Genomic DNA, 15495 nt, shown 5'->3' with positions numbered 1-15495 from the left:
GGGGGAAGTGGAAACGAGTTATGCCAGACTCGTTAGGCAACACATTCGGCAGCATTATCTTTGTTTGGCAGTCGTGTTTCTGGCTTCACTGTTCATCTACTGGTAGGTAACCGCTGCTGTTTGGTGCTGAACAGGTAGTGTACGGTGGGTTTTTGGAGCTTTTAACTGGAAAAAGATGCCTGCTGCCACCGAAAATGACCAAACGAGAGCAATAAAAAGGAAGTGGAACAGAGAAGTGAGGTTGGACAGCTAGTAAATGCACCTTAAATCTCTGTAAATCTGATAAAAGCTACACATTCAGGCCATAAGTCTTCATAGCTTCGTCATGATTGACTCTTTTTCACTCTCTCAGACTGTTAATCCTGTATTACCACTAGTTAATTCTTTACAGTCACTAGTTAAAATCCCATATATCCTCACTGGATCCATCGCAGATACAGTGTATAGGTTCCTTCCATATGATGAGAGCTCTTCATTTTGAATTTACTTGTTGAAAGAGTGCAGTTGTCATTTTCTGAAGGGCTTTTTTCTATTTTTCTTGAGTCCAAGTCGATGTCCATTTTCTCCTGAGAGTCCGTTGTCGAATAAATTTGAAGTCTTGTTCATGATTTAGGACTTCAGGCAACCTCAGCCCTCGATTTATAGCCTTTAAGCAGAATCCTCTCCATCTGTTTGGTTCTGTGCAGCTTCAAGCTAAAACACAGGTTAAATTTGGAAACTTGTGCCATTATTAGACACTGTCAGAAAGACTTTTATGCGCTGTGTTGTATGTTTCTGAAAAGATGTTGCACCATGTGTTTTTATTATCTCTAATAGTGTCTGTTTTTCTTCTGGATCAGAGCTTACAAGGCGACGTGGGAAGTTGTAAGACTTAGAATTGAGAGATGAAGGAATTTGAAGGAAGCATCATTTGGGAAATCAACTCTCCTTCATCTGATTCCCAACTTTGATTATATCAGCTGAGGGTGGATGTGATCGCCCAGCGGACTTTACACTAGAGGAAAACTGGCTTCATGTTAATCTCATCAGTTCAGATATTTCCTCTCTTTTCACCCTCTTTTTGCTCCCTTAATTCTTTCCCCCTCTTTTGATTTGGCTTCCCTTCCCTCTTCGCTCCTGTTTGCTTCTTAAAGGCTCCATCCAGTGTAATTATGTTTGACAGAGGCTCGAGCTGATACGCTGTGATGTCCATTCTAATTAACGCTGCTGAAGCTCCAGCAGATGTCATTCAGCTGCCCATGGTGTAGCACATTAGCTCTGTAATTATACTGTACCATAACCCATCAAACTGCTCATGCTGGGGGCAGATGGACCGTGACAAAGATACTCCTAGTTTGCCATTTGTGTATTACTGTAGCGGTTTGGTGATACGTTTCAGGCTGTTTTAGCTGAAAGTAACGTTAATCCTTCTTAATATAATGGTTAAGATGCCCATCTTTCTAAAAAAAATCATCTGTCAGCTGTTGGTCACAACAAGCAGTTGTGGGAAAAGCATTCAATTCTTTCTTTATTCATCCCACGAGGGCAATTGGGGAAAAGACGATTTGCATTCACAAAAACCCAAACAGTTCATTCAAAGAATACCAAATATGATCAAGAAAAGATGAATCACACGATGGTTATTGCAATATCACAAAGACACAATTTGGAAAAATAAAGGGATTTACTGTCTTATTCTGCGCACAACGTAAACTGATAGTGTCTTGTGTAACAGTTGTTGTACAAGTTTGTGTCTTTTGGAATAAAACCAAACTTCTTCTGATTGTTTTATTTTAAATCCTCTGAACCTCAAAACCCACTGGCAGGTTTCAAAATGCAAGGAAGCTAAAAAAAAAATGGCCAAAAATACACAATTTATCATTGTTACAAACTGTAAAAACAGATGCTCAACTTTGTGACAGTCCTTGAACTCTTCTGTGCTGTTCGAGGGGAAAACTCAAGCAAACCTAAGCTTCAAATTTAGTTTATTCTACATGTGTTTAAGAAATCACCAAAAACCACCATTTGCATGAATGTGAAGCAGGAAAAATACAAAAAAACTGGGAAGCTGTTAGTGAGTCTGCTGTGTCCAACGGTCATGTAATAAAAATTCAGGGTTTTTTTGGGTTTTTTTTTTTTTTGCTTAACTGGGTTGAACTGCAGGCAGTGTGTTCACTCAAGCAGACAGGAAATAAGACTTTAAATAAATTAAAAATGTAAGTCGTAAAATACCCATAGCATATACAGCTACCATTTTCCCCACAGTATTGATAACACCTGTGGGCACCTGGAAAGATCTTGTACAGCTTAATCCCAAGTTTTTTAATTTTATGATAAATAAATAATCAAAAAATGCCACTTTTGTTTTTTTGCTTTTTTTAAGGTGATATAACTGTGTTATTCTGCACAAAATAAATGTTTTAGTTCTCTCTATACTGACTGGTTCAGCTGAGCTTGGCGTACAAATGTATTCTGCTGAGCTAACAGTCCACTTTTTAGCTTTGAGAGTTTGTCTGCTCGCATTTGGCCTTGCAAGCGATCATACTTGTCTTTGTGACGGGATTCATAGTGTCGGCGCAGATTGTATTCTTTGAATACCGCCCGCCTCTTGACAGATGAGACAAACAGCCTTTTCTTTGCATTGAACAAAAAAATAATCGTTTGTCCACTGCAGGTTAAATACCCTGCATTCTGAATCAGTTTTTCTCTTACCTTACCTTTTCGCCATTATTCCGTTTTATTTGACAGGGGCGAGTCTAGACTGCAGAAGGGTGGACTAGAATGTCGCGTTCTATGTGTGTATTAGTCTCGATCGCGTGGCCAGACTGAAAAAAAATCATAATGCGTCTCTGGTATTGTTCAAGGGGCCGGACCAAATGTGGAGGCAGGCCGTATCCGGCCCGCGGGCCGTAGTTTGGGGACCACTGCTCTATATCAAGCCATGGTTCTGCTGTTTCCATAGAGGTGCAGGACTTTAAATTGCAGTTAAAAATGAAGAAAAATGTGCAAAAAAACCCCAGAAACCTTCAGAGTTCAGGCAAAGAACTCACATCCCATTCCTCGTATATCCCTTGTTTCAAACATAGCACTGAGGCTGTCAACAGAGCAGATTGTTTAGGATATTAATCTTGTGTGTGTGTGTATATATATAACCAGCTCGTTGTGTTTTTCTGTAAAATACGTGTGTTTTTATGATTTATGTAACAAAACACCCACTTTTAATACCCATAAAGACAGAAGCTGTTATTTTTGCTTCATCTGGTTTCCTGAAGTTCTCCTTTGCTGAACTTAGATGTTCTCAGACTGTCCAGCATCACTCTAGCTGATCCCATCTACACTAACCCTGTAGAAGGTGATCAATGCTTCCATATAATCCAGTACAGATGGTGGACCGTATGTAAACCGTTTACACTCATGTATGCGTGACTAACTTAGAGTCCCATCAGGTAGTCAGAGTCACTGATACACTCAGAAAGACAAATCTTAAATCATTGGCTTGTAGTGGCAGCAAACAATTGATTTAAATTTAGTTAAATAATATTAATGCCACTGGCTTCAGTTTTGTGTATTGAAATCATTTGATTCCACTCAGATTAGCATTAATGCAGTTTAATTTCAGGCAAAGTCAACTTGAGGTTTCCAATTTTTCAAACTTAAGGGTTGTTTTACCCAAATACACAATGTAAAACATGATGTTCTCATTGCACTCCTACTGTTCTGACCTTTTTATTCTGCCAAGGAATGATGATATGTGACGATTGTACGTCCGTCCGTCCGTCCGTCCGTCCGTCCGTCCCTCTGTCCATCCTTTAGCAACATTCCTCTAAAACAGACAAACAGATTTGGATGAAATTTTCAGGGAAGGTCAGAAATGACTCAAGGACCAAGAGATTAGATTCTGGCAGTGATGCAGCTTATAGTCTGGATCCACGGATTTGTTAAAGATTTCTGTATCATTGCCAGATAGCGGCACGGCGTCACTGTAACCATGACAACCAGTGAACACTACATCAGCTGATTGTGATCCTACTACAAATCCATCTCTGAGGACTTATCAGGACTTATCCATCAGAAATGATCCAAGGAACAACTGATTAAATTGTGGGGGTGTTTCTGAGTCCCATCAATTCCCGCCACCTGCTACATATTTAGGTCATGTGATCCGGTATCCGTACATAACGTACACATGCAGAACACACACCTGAGCTCAGCACAAGTCATTTTGTTTGTGGGTACATCTCTATTAAATGGACATGTTCTATGGAGCCATGATTTCTGATCATCAATAACTAATAAACTAATGCTGCATTTCTGACAATGCCCTGTGGGGGAATGAGCAGCCTTGGAGGAGTGCTGTGCTCTCTGAGTGCTTTTCTGGTCTTTACTCTGTAATCTCCAATGAAAACAGAGATTAAATTGCAGCAGAAAAACATCTGAGTGTCAGATGCACAATGCTACAGGATTAAACCTAATTTTTGCACTTTTACTGAAATCAAAATACCAGTTTGAAGGAAAAAGTGTCATTTCAAGTTGATAGAATCCAGAAAAGTAGACTGTAGTCTTACTTTGAGGACTTTTTCAGTATTAAAGTGTTTGATGGCTCTCTGTGCATTAACAATAATATTAGAATATAGCAGTTAAAATACGTGATGTAAATGCCAATCATCTCCACGCTGTGAAGCTGCTGAATCTTTCTCATAATGACAGCAGCTTCTCTGCAGCCATGAAGGGTTAGGGATAGTAAATGAATCGCCCAATAATGACACTCCTTTCCTGGAAATTTGAAATACTTATTTTTCGTTTGTTTTGAAATCTGTTTGGAAAATGGGAATGCTAATGGAGGACACCAGGGAGAGATGATATCAGCTGAATCCATTAGAGGAAATGCTTTTGGAACACAGCTTTAACAGAGTATTTATCCGCAATAAAAATGCACCAACTTTCGTATTTTGATCTTTTATTTTTAATAGAAACTGACTGAATATCTGAATTTCCAGCTTTGTTTTTATTGCATCTCAGGCCTTAAATTGGCTTCTGCTGGAGGTTTTCCAAAGCGGAGATGCATGCTTGAGGAGTTCGGAAGGGAGCTATTTGCGTTTTTGCCGTGCACGTTATGGGAATTTTGGGAGGAAAATATAAAACCAACTCTATCTGTCGTCTCAGGAGAATCATTGCTGCCATTCTGGGGCAAAATCTCAAATATTCAAACATGTCAGAGTCTATTTAAAGTCGCCGACGGCCTTTTTCTGCTGCAGGCTGAAGACTTTTTTCCTTTTTTGTCTTTTTTTCGTATTCCCATCACAGCCTTTTATCCACTTTTTCGTTTATCAACGTGACAGTTCAGACTTCTGCTCAATAGATGCTGGCTCAAATCTACAATGTTCCTTCTCTTTGAATCAGACCGCTGATATCTGAAGGAGACGCACCGAGGGAACTGACTGGAAAACACACAGGATATTCTGTCTTTGTCCTCCCACGTCCCTTAAATCGGATTTTCCCCCTTAAAATATTAGTAATATTTTAATTACATCCGTGTTTCTCCCAGCAGCACCCACCTGAATGGATTTCCTGCTGTTAGAAGAGCTACTCCTGAGGTCTGTAGGTTATTATAGTTAGTGTATATATTGTGGCGAGGAACCAAATAATTAAAAAAAATCAACAAATAACACTCTATCATCTCTGGATTGTTAATAAATGTGTTGGTCCCTGCAGAGTTTGCCTCATCGTCTTGCTTTTTTGCCATGTTGTCTGCTCTTATACAGTATATATGGTCTATATTTATTACATTTTGTGTGTCTATATCCGTTTCTTTACATCCGTCTTCAAAACTGCAGGGGTTTAATTCATGTTTTCTTCGACTTAAATGCGTCTCCTCCCCCCGTTCTCCACCTCCTCCCCCTGAGGGTTTGGCTAAAACCTTCCAAGTGGGAGGTTTATCTGCAGGGGGTCAGTTAATGAGACTCTATCCTCGTTGTACTAATTAGGAAAATCGCTCGTCTAGTTGATGTTGTTGCTCCATCTGCACTCGGCTTTGACGGTTAACAGTTTCATCACATTCTAGAGATTCCAGGTTGTAGAGATTCCAGGTTTTAGAGATTCCAGATATTAGAGATTCCAGGTTTTAGAGATTCCAGGTTAACGTTACAGGAAGCTCCGCTGACCGCAGATTTATAGCGTCTGTTTTCTGTTAATCTAAAGGTTAAGGGTTTGTTCCCAAAAACATCCTGGAAAAGAAATGGAAAATCTGGCAGCAAAGGTGCTGGAAAAAACCCATAATATACTATAACATTTAAAAACCGTAAAAAATGGTGGAAATAGCAGAAAATATCTCTAAAATAAAGATTTTTTTTGCTCCCACGGTGCTTAAATGACTAAAACTCACATGCTTTAATGGCTTTTTGCTGCTTTTAATATTTCAAATTAATTCTTATTTTTGTAAATTGATGCCTATTTTAGTAATTTATACCATTTAGTTTTGTATTACTAATTGATTTTTCAAAATTTATCTGAATTGTCTTAATGTTTCTGCATAATTTTCTGCTGTCTGTCATTATCTAACATAATCATCTAGCACTTTTATAAAATTAAATATGCTATATATGAATGCATTTGACTTCAGTTGATTTGATTTTATATTTTTGGCAGATTTAAATACAATAAAACTATATTGTAAAAGAGCAAATTACTATTTGTAAAAATAGACATTTTTGATGTGGACATTATCCTGTAAAATAACAGTAAAAGAAATTTTACAAATCTTTAATATACATATTTTTTCTTTCAAATTTGTGCAAATATCTGTAAAATAATAATAGTTGTATATTAAAATACAATAAAAATTGTCTAATTTTATGGCAAGTTTACAGTCAAGCCTTGTAAAAGAACCTTTTTTGTGGACATTATTAATAGTTTTGGGCTATTTTTATGGTATAACAACCACATTTCCACATTTCTTCTGTGATTTTACCAGTTATCTGTAATTTTAAAAAATTTGGAAAATATGGTAAATGGCATAAAATTGTTCAAGAAATTAGGATAAAATTCAATTCAATTCAATTTTATTTATATAGCGCCATTTACAGTCAAATTGTCTCAAGACGCTTTACAGAACCCATATGCCTGAATCCCCAGAGCAGCCCTAAGGAGACAGTGGCAGGAAAACACCCTTTTAACAGGGAAAAAAACCTTGAGCAGAACCTGGCTCTAATGTGGGGGAACCATCTGCTGCTGGCCGGACGGGTTGAGAGGGACAGAAGAGGTAGAGAGGTAGAGATAGAGGGGTAAAGATAGAGGGATAGAGGTAGAGATAAAGGGATAGAGATAGAGGGGTAGAGGTAGAGGGTTAGAGATAGAGGGGTAGAGGGGTAGAGGGTTAGAGATAGAGGGGTAGAGGGGTAGAGGGTTAGAGATAGAGGGGTAAAGATGTAGAGGGGTGGAGGGGTAGAGGTAGAGGTAGAGGTAGAGAGGTAGAGAGGTGGAGGTAAAGAGATGGAGGGTTAGAGGTAGAGGGATAGAGGTAGAGAGGTAGAGGGATAGAGGTAGAGGGATAGAGGTAAAGAGGTAGAGGGGTGGAGGGTTAGAGGTAGAGGGGTAGAGACAGAGGGGTAAAGGGATGGGAGAAGGGAATTCATTCATTCACTCGTGCGAGTGTAAAGAAACTGCGTGTGCAAACAGATTTCATCACAGTAGAGCTAGACAGCCACAGTTTTCAGGTGCAATATTTTATAATATTATGTCCAAATTTTATGCACACTTCATGAAACTATTAAAACTTTGCGAGGGCAGCTGTAGCACTGAAAGCTAATCAGAAAAATGTGCGATTTGGACCTCATGGTGAATCTCAATCAGCTTCTCCTGCTTTACCTTCCCTCTGGTGCTGACCTGACCTCGGTTTCATCTGGAGCACATTTGGTGATGAGACAGTTGTGTTTTTTAGTGAGAAAGTACCTGTTCCCTGTATTTTACTGGCAGTAATTATCAGTGTGTAACCAACCCACTATTCTGACAAAACACTAAAGGAAGGAATACATTTTTGGAAAAACGGGGGTCGTAAGATAGGAAAAATGGTCATTCCTGCCACAGTTCAGACACTTTGAAGGAGCTCTGAAACCTCAGCAGTTACCCAGCATGCTTGAGTTTACTGCTGCTATGTTTTATGTGATTATATGAGCTGAGAAGAGCAGAGCTTTCACTGGGAAGCATGTTAGCAGATGAGCCTGGAGTCTTACAGATCCTGATTATATACAGTCCAGAGCTGCAATGATTAATCAATTATTCAATTACTTGTCAACTGTTGTTGTTCTGCACCTATTTTGATTGCAGAATAGTCAGTTTTGGTAACTTTATGAGGAAAAAAATCACAATTCTCAGTTTCCAGCTTCTTAAAAGTGAATATTTTCTGGTTTCTTTCCTCCTCTGACAATAAACTGAATATCTTTGGGTTGCTGATGTCATTTTGAGCTTTGGGAAACACTGATCACCATTTTTCACCATTTTATAATCAATCAACTAATCAATTAATTTAGAAAAATGATCCACAGCAAATGTATTAATGACTTAAAACCCATTTAGAGTATCTATTCACTTTTTCACATCATTTTTTCCACTTGTGATGCCTGAATGAGTATAAATAAAATCCTCACTCATTAACTTGATGGTTTTTGCTGTTGTTTAGTGAAATATTTCCCATAAAAGTTCATGTTTTGGTTTGTAAAAGGGAGAAAAATTCCTGTTCCATCAGTATTTCAGGTGAGGAAGGTTGACTTTTGTATAAAATGCTGTAGAAAACTCAGACTTCTGTTTGTGTTGTTCACCATTGTGACCTTCAGTTGCTCATGTTCCATGGATGCCTTTTACAGGAGACTCTTATCCAGAACCTTCAGAGTCCATTGTGAGGCACTATGTGGCTCTGTCGGCTTCGTTCGTAGACTTTATGTTGACAGCAGCTATGCTTTCAGGTGACATTGTGTGGCAGCACAATATGACAGCACTTAAGGAAGAAGTGCAGCTGAGAGAGCGATGAGTTAAAACCGTGTGTTTATAGCGTTGTTTGTCGGTTATTTTTTTTGTTTGTGTCGAAGCTCCAGCTGAACAAATTAAATCCTTGAATGGCCGAAAATGCAAAAGTGGTTGTTAAAATTATGCACACGCGTTCCAGAACCCGGTATTGTATAATTTCTGGTTCAGATAGTCTTGTGTACATAAATTAACTCTGAAATCCTAACAGTCTTTTTTATTTGTTGCAGCTTCAGTTCTTTTTAGATATAACATATTAGGTTGGCTTAGTGGACAAAGATTTCAGATATTTCTTTTCCTCTTGTGTTTAAAGCAACTGAAAGACGTCAGAACAAAGTGAGTTGGTAAGAAACACAATGAATCAGATTTTATTTCTCCTGCAGCCTTCAGATGTTCCCACATGGAAACTATGGTTTGGATTCATGTTTGTCTAGACTATTAACTACTGAATGGACAAAACAACACTTTAGCCTCCTTTATAAATGGTCCCAAAGTGCCTCATTACTTTTGTGTTTTTCCAAAAAGTCTGCACTGATGGAGAAACTGATGATCCTGCTTTATGATAATGCCTCCAAAAAAGCCATGAAATATTCATAAAATGTTGTGTAGGTGATTTCTGCTGTGTAACCTCCTTGCAGGAAGTTTATTTCCTCCTGCGGTTCATTTGCGTTGTTTGTTGCGTGCTGACGGGGGTCCGAGCGTCGGCTTTGATGCTGACAAACTTCGGATTCGGCGACAGAAAAGGACGTTTCTGAGCCGAAGCAGCTCTGATGTTGTCCTCTGCTCCTCTCATTAATTTAACAAAAGGCTCACCTGTCCAATCCCTGCTTCTTCTTCTCTGCAGCGTCGCAGTGGGTGTCGGTTTCTATGGCAACAGCGAGACCAATGACGGCGTCTACCAGTTGACCTACTCCCTGTACAACGCCAATCACACGCTGGGTGGCGTGGACAGCCTGGTAGGTGGAACACAAACCTCCTCGTAATCACATAATGAGCTGAAAACCGAATATGCTGTGTTTCATCACACAGTTTATATAAAAAAAGAGAAAAAGTGACCCATCCAGCAAGAAACCAAACAACTCTGGGTTTAAAAAAGCTGCTTGTGATGTATTTACAGACACACATAAACGCTGGACAGGGGAGGAAAAGCCCAGAGGACTCAATTTAGTATGCCTTTAAATGTTTTTATGGTCTTTTTACAGCGTTTTACCACTACACACAAATTGACAGCCTCTCAACACACAGCTCTCCTGCTCCACCTTCTCCCAGCCTCTGTGGTCTCAAAACAAAGACTTGTGCTCGCTTCAGCTCACTACTTGATGTTTTTTGTGTTTTTTTTGCTTTTCTACCTGCTCCTCTTGCTGTTGCACATTTCACTGCAATGATGAGGCATTTTCCTCCTTTCAGCCGACACTCAGACGTACAGAACTAAAAAAAAGTTTCATATTTTCTCAGTTTCTTGCCATTTTTTAAGTAATGTTAAAGTTAACTACCTGTCAGAACTGACAACCTTTAGTGTTGTGAAGTCATCAGAGTTGCACGCGGAAGAACCTGAGATTTGTACTTTAATCAGACGTGTGTCGTTAAAATCAGAATGTGAGAGTTTTTTAGACTGAAAGCGAAGTCTGGCCTTGGAAATCCAACAACAAAAACAATGAGAACGGCAGCAACACAGAGCCGGCTGTCATTCCTTTACAATAACTAGACTACGCAGAGAACTCTATTAACACAGCATTGAAAGTAACAAGTGCTATGTCAATTTAATAGTCAAGACGCAAGAGGAATCGACTTGGAACTGTGGCTGCAGTCTCCAGGTTGATTGTTTGGTCGATTTGCTCTCGTCTGGCCGAGTCTAATTGGTTGGACAATCGCTGGTGAAACGTTTGCAGTAGAAAAGAAAGCACTCCATCAATGAGCCCGCAGAAGGAACAGACTGTGAAAAACTGGATTTTTTGACAACAACAAGCATTTTTACAACTTTAAACCCACCCAACCTGATGGAAACTGCAAGATCTGACTTATTTTTAATGTTTTTTGTTTACTTATACTTAGAGAATTCATCGTTGTAGCTGCATTTTGAATGCATGAATTCACCGAATACCCAAAAAGCCAAAAAACAACTTGGTATATCATCCGAAAATACTAGACGGACTTTTCTACATAACAGTGTTCTGCCAACTTCTGTGTTTTCATGCTTGAGGCTTTGTGTGGGAGTATATCAGATTTGTTATACTTCAATATGTGTGGTTTTCTAGTCGTTTTATAACTGCAGGCGCATCGAGCTAACACATCGATGGTGGTGTCAGTATGTCAGTAGCAGCAGCTAAACCCAAACCAGGCTGGATGTTCAGCCTTTTCCCTCATCCAAACTGAAAAATTATAGTATGATGGGAATTTCTGAATGAAATAATCCAGTTAAATTGATTTGGTGTGCTGCAAAGACTAGCTTTTTATGTTTATTTATCGTTTGGCTAATGAGGCTAGCAGGAAGAGGGAACTGAGTGCACTGTGGATGATTTAGTTAATCTGCAGATTTTTTCTTGAACTCAACGTCCAGAAAACGTTGGTTGATGTGTAGGTACGGTTTTATTACAGCAAATTAACCCAATACATCATACTACAACTTGTTTGCTTGTAGATGCAGGAAAAGAATTCACTCAGTTCTCTTTTTCCATCACAAGAGAAGCCTGTCTGATTGAACATTATGTACTGTGATGACATTTTTTAGTTACACAGACTTTGTTGACATGCATGATCTGCATGAGCACAGCCAAATTTGGATGAATCTGTTGGACTAGATGCCATGTAGCAACCGACTGGGAGACTAGAAGCTTCTCTGTGCACAGCTAGCTAGCTAGCTTCAACTGTAGCGTACACGTGAGGCATTCAGGGTACATCGGCAAATTATAGCATTAGCAGATATTCAGTAAGTAAGATTTTTTTTTTTTTTTTTTTTTATTAATATATAGCCTCTAAGAGATGCTCTGTGAGGTGAAGAAGAACCGTATTTTGATCCTTTGATGCAGATTTTTACGATAGCAAGAATGCAGTAACTGCAATAATTATATTTTGGCTGTAAAATTAGTTTAAAATTGAGATAAATAGGTCAATAGTTTTCTCAATATAGAACATAATAATTGTATTTATCATTTCGGCCATAACCATGCAGCCCTAGTCAGTGGCATGGCAATAATTCAGCTACAGAAATGGTGATGTTGACCAAAATCAGATACTCCATTGGCAGTGCCTTGGAATTGTGGCCACTGCATGAAGCAACGTAACTCATCTGTTTTATTAACAATAGAGTTGTTCAAGTAATCTGGTAAAAAAAATTCTATGCTTTTTCATATCACAGACAAAGAAAAGTAAGTTCAGTGCTTTTCAGTCTAGTGCAGTCCTCATTCACACACTCATTCACAAACCACTGGTGACAGGACTACCATGCAAGATACTCACCTGCCATCAGGAGCAACTTAGGGTTCACCGTCTTTAGGGTTCAACTTAGGATTCAGTGTCTTCAGGGTTCAACTTCACGTTCACCGTCTTCCTCCAGGAACCTGCTCTACCACACTGCTCTGAGCCACAGCCAATGCAATATTCTTATCAAGAGTGTTGAATTTAAGAGCAGAAATATTGGAAGCCATAATCTTTCATTGTAATCACCAGTGATAAAATAATAGGGTGTTCTGCTCTTCTATACTTTGATGGATGTGTTGGTAAAGCTCGGCTGTGTGTGTTCACCTCGGTGGTTTGTGAGCAGCAGTTATCGGTGTCGGTTCAGGCAGAGACCTGGGGTGACTTGCTGTCGAGGAGCAGGGATTAAGTCTCCATCTGTGTTAATGGAGATTAATGTGGTGGTATGTGAGCCACTCAGCTCGCTGACTCACATGGCCTCAGTAATAAACACTTGGAGAGTGTTGAGCCCACGGGACACTCCGAGCTGCACTGTTTTGTGGCAAGTGAGGACATCTTACGCTGGTGATGAGGGTCTCAGATTTTAATGGAGAGTAGCTGCCAGGCTCTGATAGATGCTCTTTATTAATAATTTAAACTGGAAACATGTAAGAACTCTGTGGCAACTGATGTTGGAAGATTAGTGGAGCCGCTACATTTTGCCACTTGGGATTAGTGGACGTGCATTAACCAGCCATAACCAGAACCATGTTGGCCTTTTTGATTGCACCAATATAACCCCATGTTTAGCCTGTGCTACTACAATACATGGAGACAGATTCATCTTTTTGCCATTTCTGGATTGATGTTGCCACTGTCTCCCATTAATCCTGGAAAGCGCTCAGCCACATTCATTTCTCAAAGTTATATTAGCCAGAGGAGAGAAATCATTAACATATAGCTCATCTAAAAGCTTGTCAGTGCGCTCCTCTGGGATGTGGGAACTTGTGCAAACACATGATTGAACATGGTGGCCTTTATGTTAGCATCTTAAGAGTGTGTGTGTGTGTGTGTGCGTGTGCGTGTGTGTGTGCGTGTGCATGAGTGAGTTCATTGCACACAGCTATAGACTGTTAAGAAGTCTAATTCCTGAGCAGGACAAAGAGCCCAGTGTGCCGCTCACAGTTCCCAGTCTATCCCCCACCTAATCAAGCATGAGCCCAGGAGACAAAGGCCTTTGATTGGGAAGAACAAGCAGCAGTGCAGGACCGTCTGATTGGCAGAGTCCGGATTGAAATCGGTATTGAAAACATTGACAATGAAGGCCTCACTGCCCTCTGGCCCACACAAATGCCTTTTAGCCGAGAACGTTCAGAAGCGAGTTAGCTCCCAGTGTAAGAGAGTAAAAGGAAGGAAGTTCAACTCTTTGTCTGCAGGTGCTTTTTTTTCCCTCAGCTCCTGTTGAGATCTTGATTATCTACGGTCTGGAATATATGCTTATGATGTCTTTATGAACACACACTCACACAGAAACACGCACACTGAGAATGTCAATGAAAGAAAGCACTGTCAAACTGAAAGGCATACTTTGAATCAGAGCTGTTGAAGCTGGAAGCTGGCCAGCCGGGATGCTTCACCTCTGATGTAATGGGATTGATGTGACATTTGAAATGTTTAGCCACACTAATAATAACTCTATTGTTAGGAGATGGCTGTTGTGAGAGGTTTTGGCAGCGAGCGATGGCCCGGTGGACTAGGTCAGTGTCTGGGTCAGTCGCTGAGCATTTGGCCAGAGCTCAAACACTGTTTGGATGTCGGCCTAGTACATAATTACAAACATGCATATTTCCACACCGTTTAATTATACAGAACAGAAGGCTGTCCACAGTGTTGGACAAGCTACTTGGAAAGGGTAGTCAGCTAAACTAGTAGTTAGGCCACCTGAAATGAAGCTTCCCTACTCAAAGCTGCACTCAGAGAAACATAGCAAACAAAGCTGCATCAGCACTGTAAAAATAGTTTAGAAGTTTGTTTTAGTCTTTATATTGATTCGTTTATTGCCAACAGATGATGAAAAACACAGAGATTCTGAGTATTTAGCTGTTGACAAACTGTTAGCTGGTGTTTGCAGGTTGTGCTAAAGATTGTTCCCGGTTTTCAGCTGCAATCTGGTAGATTGCTACCCCAAGCAAAGGCATTTAAGTATTTTGGGATTTTGTTGGGTAAACGGATTGTGAGGTGGACAGGTGGATTGGTTCATCATTAGCAGTAATGCAGGTGTTGCAGTGGACCATGTAGGTGGAGAGGGAGCTGATCTGGAATTTATCAGTCAATCTATGTTTCAGCTATCCCCAAAAAAACAAGATTGTAGGTACAAGTGACCAAAATGACCTGCCTCCATAGAGTGACTGGGTCAGTTTTAGAAATACGGTGAAGAGTTTGGGCATCCAAAGTAGAGTCCGTTATAGAAATTCACCCATAAGACTCGTGGAGTTTTCTGTAGTGGGGTGTTTTATTAATAATCCAGCGTACGGTGGGTTTACCAACACAGGTGTGGTTCTGTGAAGATACGCAGACATCAGAGCATTGGCAGAGTACAATATTTTATACAGATGGTCAGAAAGTAGGGAGGTGACAGTATGTTAATAGAGTAGTGACCAGTGGTTGGTTTGCATATAGGTGCTAATCAATAACAAAAGCTAAGAGAACAAGGGGTCTAGGATGATGGAACCAGGAAGTGACACTAGGGAGCAGAGCATTGTCTCCAGGCATTATTTAATTACTAAACTGGTGCGTAGATACTTGCCTCAGGGTAAAAAGAGCAGCAGGATTTTTATTTCTTCATGAAGTCGCTGCTCCTTTGCCTCAAAGTGATCTAGCTGAGGTGAGTTGAGCATCTTTTTGGGATGCCTTCTGGATATCTTCCTTTGGAGCAACTGGGAGGAGACCCCGGGTAGAATCAGAACTCACTGGAAGGATTACATATCTCATCTGACCTGACAACAACTTGAGATTCCATTTGAGGAGCTTGAAGATGTTGTTAGGGAGAGAGATGTCTGGAATTACCTGCTTCGCTTGTTACAACTGCAATCTGAATCTGGATTAGTG

General features: G+C 39.9%; 1 protein-coding gene across 4 annotated transcripts in view; it reads left to right on the top strand.

Moving 5' to 3' along the window:
• ttyh2 (tweety family member 2) overlaps positions 1-15495 on the top strand; it is a 93836-nt gene that overhangs the window by 27294 nt on the left and 51047 nt on the right. For all 4 annotated transcript variants that reach the window (XM_035947697.2, XM_035947696.2, XM_023269272.3 and 1 more), the window contains exon 3: positions 9839-9950. In XM_035947697.2, coding sequence (XP_035803590.1) covers positions 9839-9950 — 112 coding nt within the window. The remainder of the gene's footprint in view (positions 1-9838; positions 9951-15495) is intronic.

Source organism: Amphiprion ocellaris, chromosome 18 (genome assembly GCF_022539595.1).
Source record: "Amphiprion ocellaris isolate individual 3 ecotype Okinawa chromosome 18, ASM2253959v1, whole genome shotgun sequence".
Taxonomy (NCBI): Eukaryota; Metazoa; Chordata; class Actinopteri; family Pomacentridae; genus Amphiprion; species Amphiprion ocellaris.
Note: the sequence above shows the minus strand (reverse complement) of the source record. Positions and strands in the feature narration are given on the sequence as shown.